We start from the raw sequence: 21,359 nt of genomic DNA, 5'->3' as shown, positions 1-21,359 counted from the left end.
TTCAAGCTGGGCAATAGCGGGCTGGGCAGGGTGGGCTTCCAAGTCCAAATAGTGATACTTTGATGAAATTTTTTTTAGTTAAAGTAAGGGCATCTTATAACAATTATAAATAAATAAATACTTGAATAAACAATAGATTCAACAAATCAATAACTTTGATTTGTCTTAAATTGATATATCTTTTAATACAACACTAAAGTGAGTTTGCTTTTGCATCTTTGTAAGACAACCAACAATGAAAACAAACTAAAAGATACTAAACCAGATTAGAAAAAAATTAAAAAGGTACTAAGAAGAAAGAATTACACATACTACTAAATGTATCTATAGCAAATAGAAGAGGGGAGAATAATATATATTATTATATATATTATATATCATTACAAAAGAAATTACAAATATATATATATATCACAGGCAGGGCCAAACGGACAGGACAGCATACCGTGCCCGCAGCCCATCCTTGCCCATAATATGCCCAGCCCAGAAATGTCCATTTTTCTTTGGGCCGTTTTTTTTTTCCGGGCTGGGCAAGACCATTTTCTCCCGACTCGGGCAGGCATACCGGGCTAGCGGGTTTGATGAACACCCCTTTGTCATAAAAAAAGTTGGCGTGAAGACAAAATATACCCTTATGCATGACAGCCTTAGCAAAGGCTTTAGTTTAGTGGCATGGATAGGTTTGAATGAAACTTGGAATGCAAAAACAAAACACAGATTGTTTAGAAATAACAACAACAACAATATTACAACCAAAAAATAATAACAACAATTTGGATTCTTATGTCATTATGATCGGGAAAAAGAATCTCTCCATTTCTCTTATCTTCCACTTATTCCTTCTATTTATTTATCTTCACCGTTAGATCATATTTAAACAGTTGAGATTTAATATAAATTTAAATTTATCAAATTAATTATAAAAATTTATATTTTTTATAGATATTAAATCTCAATCGTTTAACAATGAAGATAAAGAAATGGAGGGAAGTGGAGAAATATTTTTCCCTTGATTTTGATTGGTTAGAATTCGTATTTAATGTGAAAAATGCCCAATATTTAAATTGCAGTAGGATCAAAATTGATATTTACAAAGTGACAAATAATTAAATAGTACCAATATATTACCAATATATATTATATTATATTATATTATATTATATTATATTATTTGTTGGTTATCCACAATCTAAAACAATGCATATGATTTTGACAACGACAAAAACCAAATTAATTATCATTCTTATGAAAATCACCTCAGTTGTTATACGCAAAACACACGGCAAATATCCTGCATATTAGCAGCAAATTTAAGCTCTTTGTTTTCAAAATAAAAAATTAAATAGACGACAACGTTCCATTCCATGCAAGTAAATCAACGACAATAAGTGAAATGTTCGGTCTAATAGAAATACTACCTCTAGTTGTTAATATAAGGGCTAGATAAAAAAGTTAATTAAGTTAGTTATTTTTCACAAATATATATTAGTTTTTCTAATTATTCTCATGTACACTAAATGATTAGAATTATCTCTTGATGAAACTTCTTAATAGGGATATTTTTTTTAAAAATGGGATACAAAATGTATTGAAATTTTCTATTTAGGATTAAATCCAACTTCTCAAACTAGTTGCTGTATTGATAACTGAGGTACTCTTCCAGTCCTAAATATAATACTTCTTTTATAATGTAAACTACATTATAAAAATGATTTTATATTTAGGACATGAGGAGTAGCACATATAGTAAACAAAATTGCTTAATTTGGCCCAAAAAAAAACATAGTCATACTCTTCCATTCGCAAACGTTTCTGATAATAAACAATGTTCTATGTTCATTATTATTATATTATCTCTATCTCTTTGAATGATGGATTGATGCTAAGCTTTGCACTTCGTAATAACTCTGAAGCATTATATTATTCAGTTAAATACGCAGGTAATTTTAAAATCATATTTTTTAATCAAAATACCTTCCCATAAGACATTTCATAAAGACCTCCATTTTGACACTTTACCCAACTGTCTTATTCGTAGCATTTTTTCAGGCACTCTGCAGAAAAAGGCTTTTATTTTTTTCATTATTCAATTAATCATAGAACATGATTGGTTTACCTTTATTTATGGAGAGGGTAAGTAGAAGAGAGAATGACTTAAAAAAATATGCGAAAAAGAGAATGAGTGGAAAGAAGGGATGAGGCATGAGGGAGACAATTAACACCCAATTTTGTCTGGCTCCCACAAGAAATATTAAATATAAATAAAACAAATAAAAAAGAAATTAAAGAATAATAAAAGATTAATACTTTCTTTATTTTTTTTTTGGAAGCTAAGTTGAAAAATCCACCATGTGGCAAATAAAAAAAAAGAAAAATTAAATAGGAATATCCCTCTTATGAAAAATGACAATAAAATAAATGATAAAAATTGAAAGCCAATTGACCTTCAAATTAGAAAATACAGGGTGGAGTATTTAAAAAAAATAATAAGAAAATTCAAAGATCAAAATCAAAATTCCTATTTAAGATGATTGATTCCTTAATTTAAAAGTATCTTTTGGAGTCGTAATTGTGAAATTTAAAAAAAATAAAAAAAAAAAATACAATTTGATCAAGATTTGATGCTTAAATAGGAAGTTATATTATGGATGAATATTGAAAAAAATAAAAAAAATAAAATAAAAATTGCAAAACCCTAGGTAGAGCCTATAAATAGGAGAGTAAAAGTTGGAGGAAAATAGGAGAATTTTTTGGTAAAAAAAGAGGCAATGTAGAGAGTTTTTCTATCATTTTATTCTATGACAATGACTTGGACTAAGGAAAGAGAAAGGAGGCCTAACTAGAGAAAAGTCTATTATTCATCATCTTTCTTTTTTTTTTTACCCAAGAAAAGCCTATGCTGTTGTAGTTATTGTCTTATTTGTTAGTTTGAACATTGATGGTTAGAGGCTTGAATCAAATATGATTTGAGTTAATTCTCACTACTCCCCTTTTCTTTGATTTGTTTGAAATATGCCCTTATTAATTATCCCCTATATTTACTTACTTTGATACTTACTTTCTTCTCTTTTTATTTTTATTTTACTTATTTTGTTTTTGTCCATGTCATTTCGCTGATATGTGTGTATAGTTTTTTATTATTGGTTTATTTATAATGTCTTCTTTTTTTTTGTTGAGGCCAATTTAAGCCAATGGATAAGTGGAGCATCAGGAATAAATTTTCATTTCTATCTATTGTGTTTAACTTGAATTTCATGATAAATTTTTTTGTGTGTTCTTTCTTTTTATTTTCGAAAGTGCTTCCTTTTTTAAAATCTATACCGTGTGAGCTTTTTAGAACCTTTGCATGTATCAAGATTTGTTTGTAAACCGTGTTAACCTATGGAAGTCTCTGCGAGAATACCAATGTGGTTGCGCAAGTTTTCTTTTTGAAATAAAAAACAATTTTGGCCTAATGTTTATAAATAAATACTAAAATAAAAAAAAATTAAAATATATTTACATGTTTTTCACAGTTGTGTGAGGTTTTTAAAAGGAAAAATCCCATATAAATACCACTTGAATTTAGAAATTCTAAATTAGTCATTCCAATTTCAAAAAAAACAAATAAGGCTCAGGGTATTAAATTAGAATTTACAAATTTTGACAAATTACTTCTATACCCTTTCTCTCATCTCCTTTTGTCTTCTTTCTCTCTTCATGTTGTAGAAACAAAGAGAGAGAGCTCTTCTCTCTCCCTTCAAATCCTCTTCTTCTTTAAGGGGTAGCCATTGTAGATTTTTTTTCCCCTCTTGAGCTAAATTAGAGAGAGCTCAGCTTCGTTGCTTCTATTTCTGATTTACTTGAAGGAAGCCATGGGGAACTAGACTAGCAACTGTGGGTCATCTTCTTTAGAGAGAGAGGAGGAGGGAAGACATGAGTAAATCTTCTTCTTCCTCAACCATGAGAGCAGCAAAGTAGCTGCTGTTATGGGTATTCTATTTTCCAGACTTGCTGCTTGCAAAGTCCCTAAACAACTTGAAATGATTTTTTCATCGGCATCGCACAGACAAGCATATCTTTCCAATCAAAGTTTTCTTTCCTTCTGGCCATAGAAAGTCTTCTATTTTTCATATCAAAGTCTTCTATTTTTAGTTACACGTATATGGAATGAAGTGATTCTTATTGTTTTCTTGCTCCTTTTGACTACTCATATCATCTAAAGTCATTAGGTGATGATGGGTTTGTTGGTAAACAAGCTATTCTTTTTGTAGATGATGTATACTGAATGGGATATGTTTTGTGACTTTAATGACAAGAAAATATTAGGTGTTGGTTCAATCATATTATGAACTTGTCATTTGAATATATGTAATACAATTGTTGTCATAAGGTTGTAGGTTTTTGGTAAATACCATTATTGTAGTGGTAAATTTCATTGCAAGTATAATAAATCATAAAAGTTGTTGTTAACATATTTATTATGATGTATTTCAAATCTATTTGTCTTTCTCAAAACATTTATCCCATTGTTTAATTTCCCTAAGAGGTTATACTTGGTGAAAATTGACTGAGTCAAGAGTATAAAAATGGTCAAATGTATTTTTCAGGTTATCAATCACATTATATGTCTAGTCAATTTATCTAACCTAGCCTCCCAAAAAAAATAATACCAAATCTGAAAATGATTAATAACTTGTTGGAAAACGTGTTATGGAAATGGTCATGTACATTTCGTAAGCTGTTACACATTTAGTAAAATTTTCTGAAAATGGCTAATAATAAGTTGCAAAATGTATTATGAAGATAGTTAATTTCATTTTACAAGTTATCAAGCACATTACAAGTTTAGTAAATTCATTTAGAAATTGCTAATAATAGGTCGTGAAGCGCGATATGGAATAATCACATTCATTTTGCAAGTTGTCGATCACGTTACATTTTTAGTGAAATTGTCTGAAAATGGCTAATAACAGGTTGCAAAATGCGTCATGGAAATGGGCAAATTCATTTTACAAGTTGTTAATCACACTACATATTTAGTAAAATTGTTTGAAAATGGCTAATAACAGGTTACAAAATATATTATGGAAATGGGTACTTTCATTTTACAAGTGGTCAGTCACATTACATGTTTAGTAATTTTGTTCAACTTAATTTCCTGAGTTTCGTTTAGTTTGTAAATGGCTAATAACAAATTGCAAAACACATTATGAAAATGGTCAAATTCAATTTGAAAGTTGTCAATCACTCTGCAAAACCTATTGATGCATTTCATTTTACTTTAGTGGCAGTTTAGTCTTTTCACCAATCTTTGCAAATCCCAAATTCCTACCTCATGTCCATTTCGTCCTTTTACTTATTTACATGACCTATTTGTCTTTTTAAATTTCAAAAAGTATTTTTCAGTCATTTTCCCTTTTTAAAACCTCCGCAGGCTCAAATGATTATTCTCCCGTGTGATGTTATAGAACCTCTATAGGGAAGGTAATTCAAAATTTCTTTCAAAAAAATATTTTCTAAATAAAATTACAAAAGATTGCTTTCATATGTTAAAAAATACCAACCCACAAAAACATCTTTTTTAATTGAATAAATATTTTTTTAAAAATACCAACCAAGTGACACACATTTTACCCCTGAATTATGTGGGCTTTGATTCCTGCAAAGGGTACAGAGGCTCTAAGTTTTTATCCTAAGTTAAGTCCGCCTTTGTAAAAAAATTTTTTTCTTTTTGTAATTAAAAAGTATTCTTTGTTTCTATCTTTATTTTTTTAGGGTAATTAAAAAATAATAAAAAAGTCATATTAATTTTGAGTAGTTGATTTAAGATAACTGTTTTCTTGAACGGTTGTTGTAGGGTGCCTAACACCTTTTCCACACATAATTGATTCCTGAACCCTATCTAATTTTTGTAGATCATAGGTTTTTTTAGGTCTCCAAAATTAATCTTTCAAAATTTTGGTGGCGACTCCTCTTTATTTCTTTTTTACGGGATGACAAGAATTCGGGCATGACAAAGATGTATAATTAATTAGGTATAAAAATAAAGAAACTGCATTAAATGATTAGACTACAAATTAATAAAAAAGATTCAAGCTGTTTAAGAAATTTGATGTTTATACGTTGAACTAGAGGAGTGATACTAATTGTCTCACTTTATGACGGTAACAAGCCCATAAATGTTTCATTACTTTTTTATAAAAGATTTTATACTAAGTAACATTAAAAAACTTTTGAGTCTTATAATAAAAAAAATAGAATTTTCTCCCCCATACGATGCATAAGATGATACATATTAAAATAGTTACTACTGCTAAAAAAAATATTTTATTATATTCTTTCCCTTTTAATCTATTGTAAAGAAAATTTATCTTTTGTTATTTACTCCCTTCAATTCAAAATATAATATAAACTTTATCTCCTTATTTACTAAGAAATTAGTTAAAATCGGTTTATAATAATAAATATGTAAGACATGTTTTTTTTTTTAAAATATACCCTTGCTAATAAAGAGAATAGGTAAAAGACGCAATAAATGAATCAAAAAAGAAAGAGAATGTGTGGGAGCGTAATTGGAAAAACTTATTAGATGCTTAGACAAAAGTAAATATTATCTTATAAAAAAATCAAATCCCTCTAATAAAATTTAGGTTATATTTTGAACTGAAGGGAGTATTTTTAAAAATATTATTTTTCTTATATATGAATCAGACAATGAAATATAAGCTTCAAGTATTTAATGTTGACAATTTTACGACAATACTAATTGCACATAAAAATTTTCAGTAAAACTACCTATAATATTATTCTCCTTGATAAAACATCAATGTTTAGTTTCAAAGAAATCTAAAAAATGCAGCCACAATTATTGTGTCATTAAAATAATTAAATTCACAAAGGTAGAGAACAAATAGGTTGAATGTTAGTTTGAAGATAATGTGCATTGCATAAATCAGATGTTAATAAATTCTGTAAATAATTTGTTTGTGAAACTCTATTTCCGTTTTTTCTAATAGTGTTTATGGTGCCCCTCTTCTATCATTATCATAATATTAACTGTCAATTAAGTGGCCATTCAACTGCTTAACCCAACCCGTTTTGACATCACCGGTTATTACAAGATTTTACATATAAAGTAGATACAAGAATAATTTCTTCTAATTCTTAGTCGCATTGTTGTTGGAAAAAATGTGAGTCACGTTGTAAATGGATTTGTTGGTCTTGAATATAAATCGCCAGAAAATATGTTTATCACTTTAGCTATTTTTTCCTTTTTATCATAATTTTGTAATTAAGATGTAATTAATATGAGGCGGGAATTGATGATGATGAAAAATAGTTTTTTTTTTTGACAAATTATATAATCTAACTAACTTTCAACTCATTTTTCAATATGTATGTTGAGATAATTTAAAGTGCCCTATATTATCAACAAGTTGTTGGTTAAGGTAGTAAGCAGCCTTATCCCGTAAGGAAAAGAATACAAGTTTAAATTTTGAGAATCATACTTGTTGAGAGATGCAAAAACCCTCTGCGCTTTAGTCTCGAAAGGAAAGACCCTTAATCAAACCAAAAAAAAAAAAAAAAGTAACCTATATTGAGTAGGGTAATATCTCATAAAAATAAAACAAATAAACTAAAGAAGCCAGAATGGAGGATGGTATAAAGCAGCACTAGTCAATGATTCAAACTCTTTTAATTATTGAAGCAAAAACTCTTTTGATTATTAAAAAAAAAAAACAAAGAAAAAGAAAGTTTGCAAACATCAAATAGCTATTATGACATAAAAGATACATACATATGTGCAAAATTTATTGAAAACTCTAGAGCAATACAAGACTTTGTAGCCTACTTTTGAAACAAAGGGTCATAGAACATATTATTTGGATTAAAGTGAAAAAAGTAAAAGAATTGCCGCAATAGCAGAAGCTTTTTTCCAAGGAATGCTCCGGTATTCACGCATAAAGATTGCTTTATATTTGTGATAACGGTCATTATAAAACCCATCTAAGTCTCTATACAAAGAAACATGGAAGTGACTGTATCACTATTAAAAGAAAAACTCTCCATGATTCCATTACAAGAATCTAAACATCTTTTCCAGATTGGATAGTAACAGTGCTCAAAGCCACCATGTTTCTCAACAAACTGTCAGTCCAATTACCCACACTGATTCTTGGTATTCTCACAACCCCTTCTGAAAATAGCGAAAATAGAAACTTAGTTAACCGTCTCCCTTTGTGAGCTTTGAAATTTGACTCCTGCCTCATGTAGTTAATATATGAACGTTTCAAAATTGGTTAGAACCAATTCTCTAAGGTGGATTAATTGGTAAGCAAAATGTCCTTAATATATCACAAAGAAAAGAGCTCAACCAAGAAAAAAAGAAAAAAGAAAAAGGAAAAAAAAAAAAGAGAATCCTTTAACACACATCCATTAAAGTAATGTTCTAGAAAAGGATAAAAGTCTACAGATTTAATCAAAGCTTGAACCGTGTGATCAACGAGTCAAACATGTTGAGCGAATTAAACAAAAATAGGAGATCAATGAGTTACAACTGATTACATGTTACCCTCTTTAATTCTAATTCTGCTATTTCAACTGTTAATAACTAGTAATTCTAGTGATCTTGAAATAAATTAAATCATGTGCCATTCTATTTGGAAAAAAAATTCGATAGCATAATAGCTTAAAAATGAGTATTTGAACTATATTAACTTCAAAAAAATTACTAAACAGCAAACCAGCAACAGGACAACATCATAACTAATAACAATATTCATGAAACAAAAACAAAGCCATTGAATTCCAACTAATACAAAGTCTAAGTCTTCTAACTAAAAACAAATTTCATTGAATTTAGAAACAATGCCATCTAAATTCAATCATGTCCCATTGCAATTGGAAAAAATTCGACAGCATGACAGCTTAGAATGAATACTTCCCAGGCCTTATGCCTTCTCTTTCCACTATTTTAACATCAAAAAATAAATCTTTCAATACCAACCCGGCAAGGCAATTATTCATGGAAGTTTAATTTAGTCTAAATGATATCTCATGTAACATATAATCATTCAAACTATTAGGAATAATGCTTTAATAGAACTGAAATGATTCCATTCAACCAAAAATCAAACCCCACAAACCATAATCAAAACATACAACCCACAATTTGGGTAACACAACCCAGAACCTAGAAAACTTGTAAAAAAACATATAACCCACACAAATGAACCAATATTAAAATGAAGAACAGCTAACAAACCCGTTGGTCAATATTCAAACGAAGAAGAAGAATAAGAAGAAGAGATGAACCAAAGCAAATAGCATTACTATAAATCCAAAACATTTTTAAAACACTATAGAAGAAGAAGAAGAAAGACAAGGAACCTGGAATGTGAAGCAGAATCGCCTCTTGCACTGTCCTAAAATGCGAGCACGATGGCAGCGACGAATGGCGAACAGTGAATTTGATGGCAATGAAGGGGAGAATAAGAAAATGATGGTTGAGAAGCACAAAATCATAGGGAAAAGTGTGAAATTGAGGTAGGTAATGAAGATTTGAATTTTCAAAGGCCAAGGGAGAGACAAAGAAATGACAGTAAAAATTTCAAACGAGTCTAGGATAAATGAACACTTCTACTGAAAACCATCAAATATTCCTACGCGAAACCATACTTCATAGTTTTTCTTCGAAATCGTCAAGTAGTTGAGAGCAATACTTAAGAGTTATTTAAAATCGTCAATTCTTTTAACGCAATACTTAACGATTATTTAAAACCGTCAAGTATTTTAATGCAGTACTTAATGGTTATTATTAATAACCATCAAGTATTTCCTGTGTCCCTCTTATTTAACGGTGTTTAGAATAACTGTCAAGTATTTGACATCAAATATTTATAAATTTGTAATGGTGACCCTTCAATGCAAAGGTGAAAACCACAGGTCATTCTATAGCATCCATATTATCTCTACCCCCAAAGCTTTTGTCATATAGAACTCGAAAATCTTTTTCCCTCTTGCCATCACCAAACTACCTTGGTGAGCTTCCACTTCCTAGAGCCAAGGTAGTTATCAAAATCATCTTCATCAAGTACCTGGGGTTATGTTGAGAGACAAATATAGATGTCAAGGTTTGCACAAGGGGATTAACAACAAAACTTAGGTGACTTACAAGAAAAAATTAAAAGGGAATTAACAACAATGCATAAGGGAGCCAACACAACTCAAACTTATGAGTTAGATACAGTGAAATATTTTCTCACCACTTGCAAGAATCTTTGAGAAAACAAAACAAGTATATGGCAGAAATTAAATAGCCAAATAGACACCAAGATTATTAACACAAAAAACCCTTAATGCAAGGGTAAAAACCATGTATCGTCCAGATCAAAAAAAATTACAGCTCCATTATGATCAAAACAGGGCATGAGAGAGTCTCTATCAGATGCATAAACAAGTACAGACAACTAGTCAAACAATCAAAGCTACAAGCTTAAAGTAGAGAATGAAAAAGCTAAAAAAAATACTCAAACCAGAGGCTATCGCACCAAGCAATGAGTTGATGATCCCCTCATTGAAAGTGATGCACTAGATGTTGTAAACCTACAAACCAAGTTTTTAATTGATCCAATAGTTAGTTAATATGTAAATGCTGATTTATCATGACTGTCATGTGAAGATACGAAAATGGTTGGCTCTTCTTCCTCTTCAAATGGCTGCTCTTATGAGACCTCATCCTTTAACCTAATATGTCCTATCTCCGCTTTAATAAGTGAGACTCAAATTTGGGCCTTCCTGCACATTGGAATTTTTAATTATTGTTAGTTGTTAAAGTGTGCATCTGACTTATAAATTCACTTATGAAGACTTGCAAACTTTTGTTCAACTCTTATAATATAATATAAATTAGAATTTATAAATTTTCATATACACACTTGTTATTTTGATATTGTTAATTGTTAAAATGTGTATGTGCAATGTAAATTCATGTATAAAATATAGATATTTGTAATATAAAACTCTAAATTAAAAACATATCTGTATAAATATTAGATCTCATAATTTTTTAAATCTTTATCTTTTAAAATTGTAAAATATTTGTTATTTTCCTCAGATTATTTTTTTTTCTTTTTTTTCTTTACTCGCCTTATATTTTTAATTATATTATGTTTTTGTTTTCTATTTGAAACCAATTTTCAATAGATTTTTGTAATTATTTTTTGGGTCTCTTAATTAGGATGTGTTTTGAAAAAAAATATTAATTTAATTATGACCATCTAGATCTGACCAAGGTTTAAAAAAAAAAAAAAGAGACCGAACCAGATAGTTTAATCGAAAAACCGGTAAATAGGTCACTAATCCAGTCTGATTTGTTTAAAAAACCGGTTTCATCGGTCAAAATCGCTTTTAAATTAGGTAGCCAGTCCCTTTTTTTCTTTTATTTGGGGCCCCCAGACGGCTTCAGACGACATCCTTTCCCTCACAAGTCCTCATCAGCCATCCCAAATCCGAAAATCCCCTGCCCGCGAAATCGCAGAATCACTACCTTCCTCCTTCTCCCAGACTCCAGCCATTCCCTCCGCCGAAATCGTCGCTGACGGCGGTCCTCCTAGTTCGGCCGTTCACTGACAGTGGCAGCCAGTCGCAAGTCTCCCTTCTCGTTGACGTCCTGCTTCGCCTTCATCGTTCATTAAAGTCCTGCTTCGCCTTCACCTCTCAATCGCTCACACGGCAAGTTGCGAGTCTCCATCCTCTCCTTGCTGACGTCCTGCTTCGCCTTCACCGGTCACGGAGTTGGTCCCGATGCTTTGTTGCTGTTGATAATAAATGTCAGTTACGATGCAAATGTTAATCATTGATTATGATTGAATTAATTGATTATATATATTTCTTATAAAAATTTTTAATTAATTTTCAGTGGTGTTCCGAATTGTCCCAGAGAATATCAATGCCGAGAAAAAGAAGGTCTTTAGGTAGACCTGACTCGTTAAGCTCCTTAAAAGCTGAGCTAGAAAATAGGGAACTTATCGAGTTGCCCTCAAGTTATTGCATCTACAGAGTGCCTCCATTGATTCGAAAAATGAATCCGACAGCCTACAAACCCATGTCGGTTTCCATTGGCCCATATCACCATGGCGATAAAAGATTGAAATCAATGGAAGAGGTCAAATTGTGGTTCCTCTGCAACTTTTTGAAGAGAAATCAACAAAAATCGTTTGATGATTATGTTTGTGTCCTCAAACACAAAGAAAGCAAAATTCGAAGCTGTTATTCAGATAACATCTCAATGGAGAGCGATGAATTTGTAAGGATGGTTCTAACTGATGCTTGCTTCATTATTGAATACTTTCTTCTAATGCTAGGTGTGGACAGCTCGCTTTCTAAGCTACCCTCAATGGAGATAAGATCAGACTTAATTTTAGCTGAAAATCAGCTACCATTTTTTATTCTTGAAGATCTGTTTGACCTGAATTTTTCCAATGGCTGCAATGTTGGATCTACATTTGTGTTTTTTACCTTCTACTATTTCAAAGGTGCATTCCTATCGGGTATAGTTCCTAACGAAAAACTTCGTGAAGGGTTTACGTACTCATATTTTGAACAACACCACCTGCCGACACTTGATGGTACTCCAAAAGTGGATCACTTGTGTGATATGCTAAGAATCTTTTGTGTACGGCTTGATCAACTACCAAGGGAACCTAGTATCGGCAAACTAAAGCCTGTATATAATGCAAGTAAATTAGATGATGCGGGAATTAAATTTGAGGTTAATGAAGATGAAATGAGCATACTTCGGCTGCAATATTCAAAGGGAGTGTTGAAAATACCAAGAACGAGGGTAAGTGATTTCACAGAGATCCAGCTTAGAAATGTGGTTGCATTTGAGCAGTGTCACTTTCGTTCATCAAGAAGCATGACTGATTACATAATGCTCTTGGGCCATCTTATTAGAACAGGAAAAGATGTTGAAATGCTTGAAGAAAAAGGGATTATAGAGAACTACATAGGGGAGGATGATGCAGTGGCTTTCATAACCAAGAGACTGAGCAGGAATGCTACCCCTGTAAACTTCAATAATGATTATATCTATCTATCAGAAGAATTGAACAAGTTTTGTGATAGCCCATACCACAAGTACCAAGCAATCTTTAAGCGGCAATATTGGAGCACTCCCTGGAGGATAGCATCTTTTTCAGGAGCAATTCTGCTTCTTTTCCTCACTTTGATCCAGACAATATCATCTGTCATTGCCTTATTTCAGAATTAGCTCCAAAGCTCTTGTAAGGGTTCAAACTTTGATTAAATCTGTAGACTTTTATCCTTTTCTAGAACTTTGCTTTAATGGATGTGTGTTAAAGGATTTTTTTTTTTTTTTTCTTCTACCGGCCTGTTGGCCCAGTGGTGTGGGTGTGTGCATGGGTGTGTGTAATGCGGGTTCGATCCCGCCCTCCTGTAACTCAAAAAAAAAAAAGGATTTTTTTCTCTTTTTAATCAAAATACCTTCCCATAAGACATTTCTCAAAGACCTCCATTTTAACACTTTACCCAGCTATCTTATTCGTAGCATTTTTTTAGGCACTCCGCAGAAAAAGGCTTTTATTTTATTATTATTATCATTTTTGTTTAATGATTATTAATCAATCATAGAACATGATTGGTTTACAAGTCAGTGTAATTTTTGCATTGTAAATACCTCAAGATCATTAGAGTTCAATTCATCACAGCATCTTTCTTTCAAACACCTGACTAAGTCATATCTGAAGCCAGTGATGTATCTCCGTTGTCATAGAAACATGGCTTTCAAAATTCAATCTCAGAGTGTTCTTCCATTGGCTCTTGTTTTGCTGGGCATGTTGGCATTTCAAGCCTCATCTCGCACCCTTCAAGAAGCTTCCATGAAGGAGAGACATGAGCAATGGATGGTTCGATATGGCAGAGTGTACAAGGACGCTCAGGAGAAGGAGAAGCGTTTCAACATGTTGAAGCAAAATGTGGAATACATTGAAGGCATTAACAATGCTAGAACTAAGCCTTACAAATTAGGTGCGAATCAATTTGCAGATCTCACATGAAGAATTCACAGCTTCTAGAAACAGATTCAAGGGTCTTATGTGCTCCTCAATCACAAGGACACCCACTTTTAAATGTGAAAATGTGACTGGTGTGCCTTCCCCTGTGAATTGGAGAAGGCAAGGTGCTGTCACACCCGTCAAGAACCAAGGCGATTGTAGTGAGAATTACTCTATTACTCCTTAAAACTAATACTCCCTCTCAACATAAACATAATACTCCTCCGGTCCTTATTATAAGACCCAATTTGACTTTTTATTTGGTCCTAATTATAAGACCCAATCCATTTTCTCTTATATTTATGCATTTTTTCTAAAATAATCCTTCTAATAATGATAGTTTTAATCAATATACTTAATTAAAAAGAATATTTTAGGAATAACAACACTTATTTATTATAAATAACCAACTTAACTTACTTCCTTAATCTCCTCAAATAAGTCAATTGGGTCTTATAATTAGGACCGGAGGAGTAACTAGATAACTAATTTACAATTATTAAGGGTATTAGTTAAATTGCTTATTAGTAATAATTATATTATGTGTTGGTTTTCCTACAATTCACCATTTAACGATTACTCCCGTTAATGAAAATTTCTTTTAATATATGCAATCAGTAGCTTTGAAAAAAAATATCGATATGGGATTAAATTGAGATTGGATTTCCAATTTGATTGCCTAAAGTGCATGCATGTCATTTGTAGAAACATATAGACACAAAAAATGACGTGGCCCCCAATATAAAAAGTGGGCTTACCTTTCCTTGTCCATCACTCTCTGAGAAATTCTTGCGTGCACTGGGAGTGCCATGTAATCTGTGATCCGCCCAATTAAATGAAACCAACTCAGATAGGTTCAGTCTCACTTGGCATTACTGGTCAGAGCAAGAAAAGATTGTGGGTCCCACAAAAATTAATACCTAGCAATTTCTCTCTCTTCCTCCCATTTTCACTGCCGATATTGCCCTTCTTTCCCTTTGATTGAATCGCTGACAATCACCCTAAAAATTTTGCCTTCATCCCTTGAACCCTATAACCTATTTTACCAACGCACAATATATTAGAATTATTTATTTATAATTTTTATATTAATTAAGTTAAAAAATAATAAATACTTTTTGGCCATCACAAAATAATAGATGCATAACTATATATTAAAATATTTATTTATATCTGATATGCGTTTAAATAAAATTTAATGATAATGTAAAATTGTGGGAGGTTTTTTAATATATTTTTGCATCTAATATATATATATATATTTAATACTGCAACTAAAGTAAGAAAAATGAACTAATAAATATAAATAATTTTGTGTATGTTTATCTTTGAAACAAAAATACTACCTTTAATTCTAAATATGAGTTAGATAAGAAATTTAATTTAGTAATCTTAAAAAATTTATATTTTTTTAATTTATTTTTATTAATTGCACATAATAAGAATATTTTCATGAAGGAATAGTTATAATGCATGGATTAAAAAATATTTTAAAAAATTAATACATATTTATTATAAACAATTAACTTAACTAATTCTTTTAACATTTACAAACTAGTTATTTAACTTTGATATTATATTAAAAACTAATGATATTATGTGTGTTTGTGAATTCAATTAAAAAAATGAGAAAGTTTATCTAAATGTGACTCAAAATTCAACAATTATTTTCAATAATTTAAAGTATAATTCTCTGTACATATTTTAAGTAATGAGATCATTTTTCAACTCAAAAAATATATATAACTATGTATTTATTATTTTATGAGATTTTTTGGCTCATTTTATGAGATGAACTTAATTAATATAAATGTTATAAGTATATATAAGGAAAATATTTTTAATATATTGCGGGCAATCCGGATCAAAAACAGTGGGACGGGCACGTTGTTGAAATGGGGTTTAATGGATGAAGGGTTTTTTGGGATGGTTTTCGGCGTATTGGTGGAAAAGAAAGAAGGGCAATGTCGGCAGTGAAAATGGGAGGCAGAGAGAGAAATTGCTAGGTATTAATTTTTATGGGACCCACAATCTTTTCTTGCTCTGACCAGTACTGCCAGGTGAGACTGAACCTATCTGAGTTGGTTTCATTTAATTGGGCAGATCACAGATTACATGGCACTCCCAGTGCACGCAAGAATTTCTCTAATTTTATGGGACCCACAATCTTTTCTTGCTCTGACCAGTACTGCCAGGTGAGACTGAACCTATCTGAGTTGGTTTCATTTAATTGGGCAGATCACAGATTACATGGCACTCCCAGTGCACGCAAGAATTTCTCTCACTCTCTTTCATTTTAGGTGAAGTACACCTCAGTGTACCTTTTTTTTTTCATTTTGCCTTAGTCTTTTTTTTCCCGGATTTGCTTCCCATTTGTGTTTTTCGTTATAGTTATGGTGTAAATTCTTCTTGGATAACAATATAAGTTCTCTTTTGGTGGGCAAAGAAAATCTTAAAAGCTGAACTATTTATTTTTCAATGGATGATTTCACTTTCAACAACGTTTTCTTTGATAAGAAAAAATTTAGATGAGTTGAGTTTTAAAAATTCACCAGGATCAAGATATGCTTCAAAATTTGGAGAGCGCTTATAGATGTATTTACAGATGACTCACCAACAAAGTTCTAACATGAGCCATGGGATTTGAACTCATGATCTAATGGATTATGAGTTGACTTCTTATCAAGTAGACAAACTTTCATTAGTTACTTTTTATAACTTTTACACATTCTATTAATAGTTTACGTAGAATCATAAACAATGACTACTTAACTAATTTCGATAAATTAAAAAATTAGTTAAAATAATTATTTGTAGCAAGTATGAATTGGTTTTGTTAAACCTAAAGCATCTTTTTTAATGATGACTATTCTTTTCTATTTTCCTAAAGTATGGATGAAAAGTTCCTTAACATGTGTAATCAATATAGATATTTTAAAAAACTAATTATAAATTTGAGAGATAAAATAAAATGAGATTTTATATTAATTTAAGATCAAATTCAATCCCAAACTAGCTCTTATATTAATTGTCCCAAGTATTATAGGAATGTCACAAACTCATTGAGACTAACATGTATGGCATAGGAGCTTTTATCCTTAACCTACAAAGTGGGAGATTTGATTTCTAATTTTTACATTCAGAACAAAATTAGCGTAGAAAAATTGACCTTTTATTCTCCTTACAATGTTATTAATTAATGGCTAAAGAAAACCATATACTATCTCATTACTATAGGATCTAGTTTGATAGTTTAGAGAGACTAAAAAAATTAGTTAAATTAATTATTTATAATAATTTTTTATAAAATATTTTTACTAATTATATATATTAATTAGAACTAATATTTGATGAAACTTTTAATATATGTAACTATATTATAAGGACTATTTTAAAAATAAATAAATATAAAAAAAAGTAAATTAAAATTTTATATTTACGATAAAACCTTCTGCTCATAGCGGAATTCAAAATTTTGGAGCGACGAAGTTCTGTAAGATAATTTTACACAGTCCACTCTTCTTCAGTTCTTCTTCTCAGTTCTGGGCTCTCCCTTCCCCATTTTCGCTGGTAACATTTCTTTTCCGTCTTCGTTCTTCAGATTTAGTGTCGATATTGTGGGGGTCCTATTTCCTCTTTTCAACAAACTCATCTTTTTTTTTTTGGGGTACTTTTTTCTTTTGCTGCAGCCATATTTCTTTGCCGATCTTCTGTGGGCTGAGATTTGGAGGTTGAGTTTGGTTCGATATGAACCTGAGCAGTGCTGGGTTTGAAAATCCTATTGGCTGTTACGATGCTGCGGTTCAAGTATCTCTCTCTCCTTGTTGATCTGTTTCTTGTTTCTGTTCATTTTAGTTTAATTCATTTGAAATGTGGGGGAGTTGTGAATTTCTGGTACAAGTAGGGAACTTATTTAAAGTTTTAGCGTACAGGTATATTTCTCCAGGAACTTGATAGATGACTTGTTTTCTTCTTTGTTGGATGTTTCTTTTAATTGGTAGTATTGTCGATTTTCAGCTTGCGCACAAAATTTTATTTAAACATAAATTCTTACTGACTTTAATGATCGCATGTTTACTAAAATGAGCGTTATTTGTTGAAGCAACTACCGAGAAATAGAAGTTCTTCTATTTATGTTGTAATTTTTGAAGCATTGGCGACAGCTAAAGAAATTTTAAAGAAAATTAAAATGAATTTTCAGATATACTAGATTTAACAAATTTCAGTTGTGTTTGTGGATTCTTCAATACTCGTTTAGTGAGGTCAGCTCCATATTGCTAGTTTATCCATTTTTAACCAGGCAGAGTTACATAACAGTTGACGTAATTAGACTTGCAACTCTGTAGAGCTGCACAGGTGGTTTAATATGATTTAAACAGCATAAATTTTAGGTGGGACCACAAAATGTTTGATGGGGAAAGTACTACACTTTTGACTCCAATAGCTGTGTATCGGTAGCATTACTCTTAAGTTTGGGTTGAATTCTACATGCTTCCTGTTACTTATGTGCCCTTGTTTGAAGTGTTTATGATTTTCAGTTTGTAAGAGTTTTTGTTTGGAAGTAGAATTAATCTTTACATAATGACCTTGGATTATTGTCCACTTAGGCTTAAAAATAGTATTTGTTCTTTGTACATGTAGGAGCTTCTTGTTATTGATGATATCCTGTCAGCCATGGTTGGGATTGAAGGACGTTACATCTTGATTAAAACAGTTCATGGAAAGCAGGATGATGTCTACTGAGAGTAATTTCAAAGAAATAACTAATTTTATTAATTGACAACGAAACCGGCAGAATTAATTAGCATTCTTATATATTAAAATCACCTCAATTGTTAAAAGTAATGTGGTTTAACAACCAGTATTAAGTACTTCATTTTCATAATAAAAAATGCAGCTAGATGACAACTTTCCATTCCATCTAAGTAACTCAACGACAAGTAGTCGTATAGTCATTCTTCCATACGTAAACGTTTCAGAATATATACCATATTTTGTATTCTTTTATATTCTTCCTATCTCTTTGAATGATGTATTGATGCTAAATTTTGCATTTTACACAAATTCTGAAGTATTATATTATTTAGCTATATATGCTGGTGTTTTTTAAATCATATTTTCAGTCAAAATACCTTCCCATTTAAGACATTTATCAAAGACCTCCATTTTAACACTTTACCCAGCCGTCTTGTTCATAGCATTTTTTTCAGGCACTCCGAAGAGAGAGGCGTTTATATATTATAGTCATATAATATGATTGGTTTACAAGTCAGTGCAAGTTTTGGTATATAAATACCTCAAGAACATTGGAGTTCATCACATCATCTTTCTTTCCTACACTTGACTGAGTCATATCTGAAGCTACTTATCTCCATTTTCACCGTAACATGGCTTTCAAAATTCAATCTCCTAGCCTTCTCCTTCCATTTACCTTCCTTTTGCTGGGGATGTTGGCATTTCAAGCCTCATCTCGCACTCTTCAAGATGCTTCAATGCGGGAGAGGCATGAGGAATGGATGGTTCAATATGGCAGAGTGTATAAGGACACTCAGGATAAGGAGAAGCGTTTCAGCATATTCAAGCAAAATGTGGAATATATTGAAGACTTTAACAATGCTAGAACTAAGCCTTACAAGTTGGGTGTAAATCAATTTGCAGATCTCACGAATGAAGAATTCACAGCTTGTAGGAATAGATTCAAGGGTCATATGTGCTCCTCAATCTCAAGGACACCCTCTTTCAAATATGCAAATGTAACTGATGTGCCTTCCTCTGTAGATTGGAGAAAGCAAGGTGCTGTCACACCCATTAAGAACCAAGGCGACTGTGGTAAGAATTGTTTTATTACCCCTCGAAAGTAATCAATTGTGATTGGAAGTTGCCATTTAGATTGTCTAAAGAGTCCTTGAAGTTTTATTCAACTCTGTTTTACTTTCATGCATTGTAGGATGTTGTTGGGCATTTTCTGCTGTGGCGGCAACAGAAGGAATCACTAAGTTGAGCACAGGTAAACTGATCTCTTTGTCAGAACAAGAGCTAGTTGATTGCGACAAAGGTGTGGACCATGGTTGTGAAGGAGGTTTGATGGATGATGCATTCAAATTCATCATAAAAAATAATGGTATTACCTCAGAAGCCAACTATCCTTATAAGGGTGTTGATGGAACCTGCAATGCCAATGAAGAAGCCAATCATGTAGCTACCATTAAGGGGTATGAGGATGTTCCTACTAATAGCGAGCAGGCACTACAAAAAGCAGTAGCTAACCAGCCTGTTTCAGTGGCCATAGATGCAAGTGGATCTGATTTTCAGTTTTATTCAAGTGGCATTTTCACAGGTTCTTGTGGTACTGAGTTAGATCATGGTGTTACTGCCATTGGTTATGGTGTCAGTGGCAATACCGAATACTGGTTAGTGAAAAACTCATGGGGAACAGAATGGGGAGAAGAAGGATACATTAGAATGCAAAGAAATGTGGCTGCTCAAGAAGGCCTTTGTGGCATAGCAATGCAAGCTTCTTATCCCACTGCATAACTGTTAAACTAATCTTGATGAGTGGTGTTTGTATATCCATGCAGCATTTATTACTTTTCAACTACACGTACGTAGAAAATGGCAGTGAATATATACGGCACGCACAGAATGTTCATTGCTATAAGTTATGACTATGAAAGTTTATGACCTTGTCCTACTTTGGTTTAAATTTCAGTAAATGGATTGAGTCATTGTTGTATAAAAGTTGTGTATTTACATATTATTATACAATGAAATATATTGTTATGACTATGAGTTCTGTGATATGTGAAGCTATATATGAAGCTCAAACCGATTTAATTCTAAGAAAGCTTTCCTGAATCCTAATCCCAATCCCACAAACCGTTATTGATTTTTGAAAGTTGATAACACTGAAAGTGAGAGATGAATATATCCCATGTTGTAATGTTCAGTGCAAAAGTTATGGAGGTCATGAGATTAAAAAAAAGATAAAATTTTATATATCTTCCACCAATATAAATTAGATCTTAGGTTCTGTGCATTACATGGTGCTTGAGATTTGAAAGTTGAACTGCCTACTACTCTATGATATGACTGGTAACTTCCAATAACTTTTATTTGTATTAATGAATTATCTTATATGATATAATCATTAAAAGAACTGAAGAAAGAATGGAGTTAATTATAAATAAAATGAAATGCCTCATGCATATTCTCATTCTTACATCTGTTTTTCAAAAGTGGCAGAATCATGTGTATTGATGAATTGTGATATATATTGGTGTATTTTACCGAGTCAAAATTTTT

The 21,359-nt window shown here is 31.5% G+C and overlaps 1 protein-coding gene and 1 long non-coding RNA gene across 7 annotated transcripts; both read left to right on the top strand.

The window, feature by feature from the left end:
• Positions 1–11,467: 11,467 nt before the first annotated feature.
• On the top strand, positions 11,468–20,593 carry LOC114712293 (senescence-specific cysteine protease SAG39-like). 6 transcript variants are annotated; one of them, XM_028896808.1, is made up of 4 exons: positions 11,468–11,779; positions 11,806–11,813; positions 11,903–13,268; positions 20,005–20,059. In XM_028896808.1, the coding sequence occupies exon 3, from the start codon at positions 11,933–11,935 to the stop codon at positions 13,253–13,255; it is 1,323 nt and encodes a 440-aa protein (XP_028752641.1). In that variant the 5' UTR covers positions 11,468–11,779; positions 11,806–11,813; positions 11,903–11,932; the 3' UTR covers positions 13,256–13,268; positions 20,005–20,059. The 6 variants fall into 6 exon arrangements, with proteins under 6 accessions (XP_028752641.1, XP_028752642.1, XP_028752640.1 ...); XM_028896809.1 differs by lacking the exon at positions 20,005–20,059 and adding an exon at positions 13,778–14,085 and having other exon boundaries at positions 11,924–13,268; XM_028896807.1 differs by lacking the exon at positions 20,005–20,059 and adding an exon at positions 13,890–14,085.
• On the top strand, positions 17,523–18,792 carry LOC114712294 (uncharacterized). The gene is made up of 3 exons (XR_003737223.1): positions 17,523–17,627; positions 17,747–17,864; positions 18,699–18,792. It is a non-coding gene; the product is annotated as an uncharacterized LOC114712294 (long non-coding RNA).
• Positions 20,594–21,359: the final 766 nt, after the last annotated feature.

The sequence above is a fragment of the Neltuma alba genome, unplaced genomic scaffold, assembly GCF_004799145.2.
Source record: "Neltuma alba isolate B1F8T4 unplaced genomic scaffold, ASM479914v2 tig00011343_pilon, whole genome shotgun sequence".
NCBI lineage: Eukaryota > Viridiplantae > Streptophyta > Magnoliopsida > Fabales > Fabaceae > Neltuma > Neltuma alba.
This window is presented reverse-complemented; position numbering and strand designations above follow the sequence as displayed.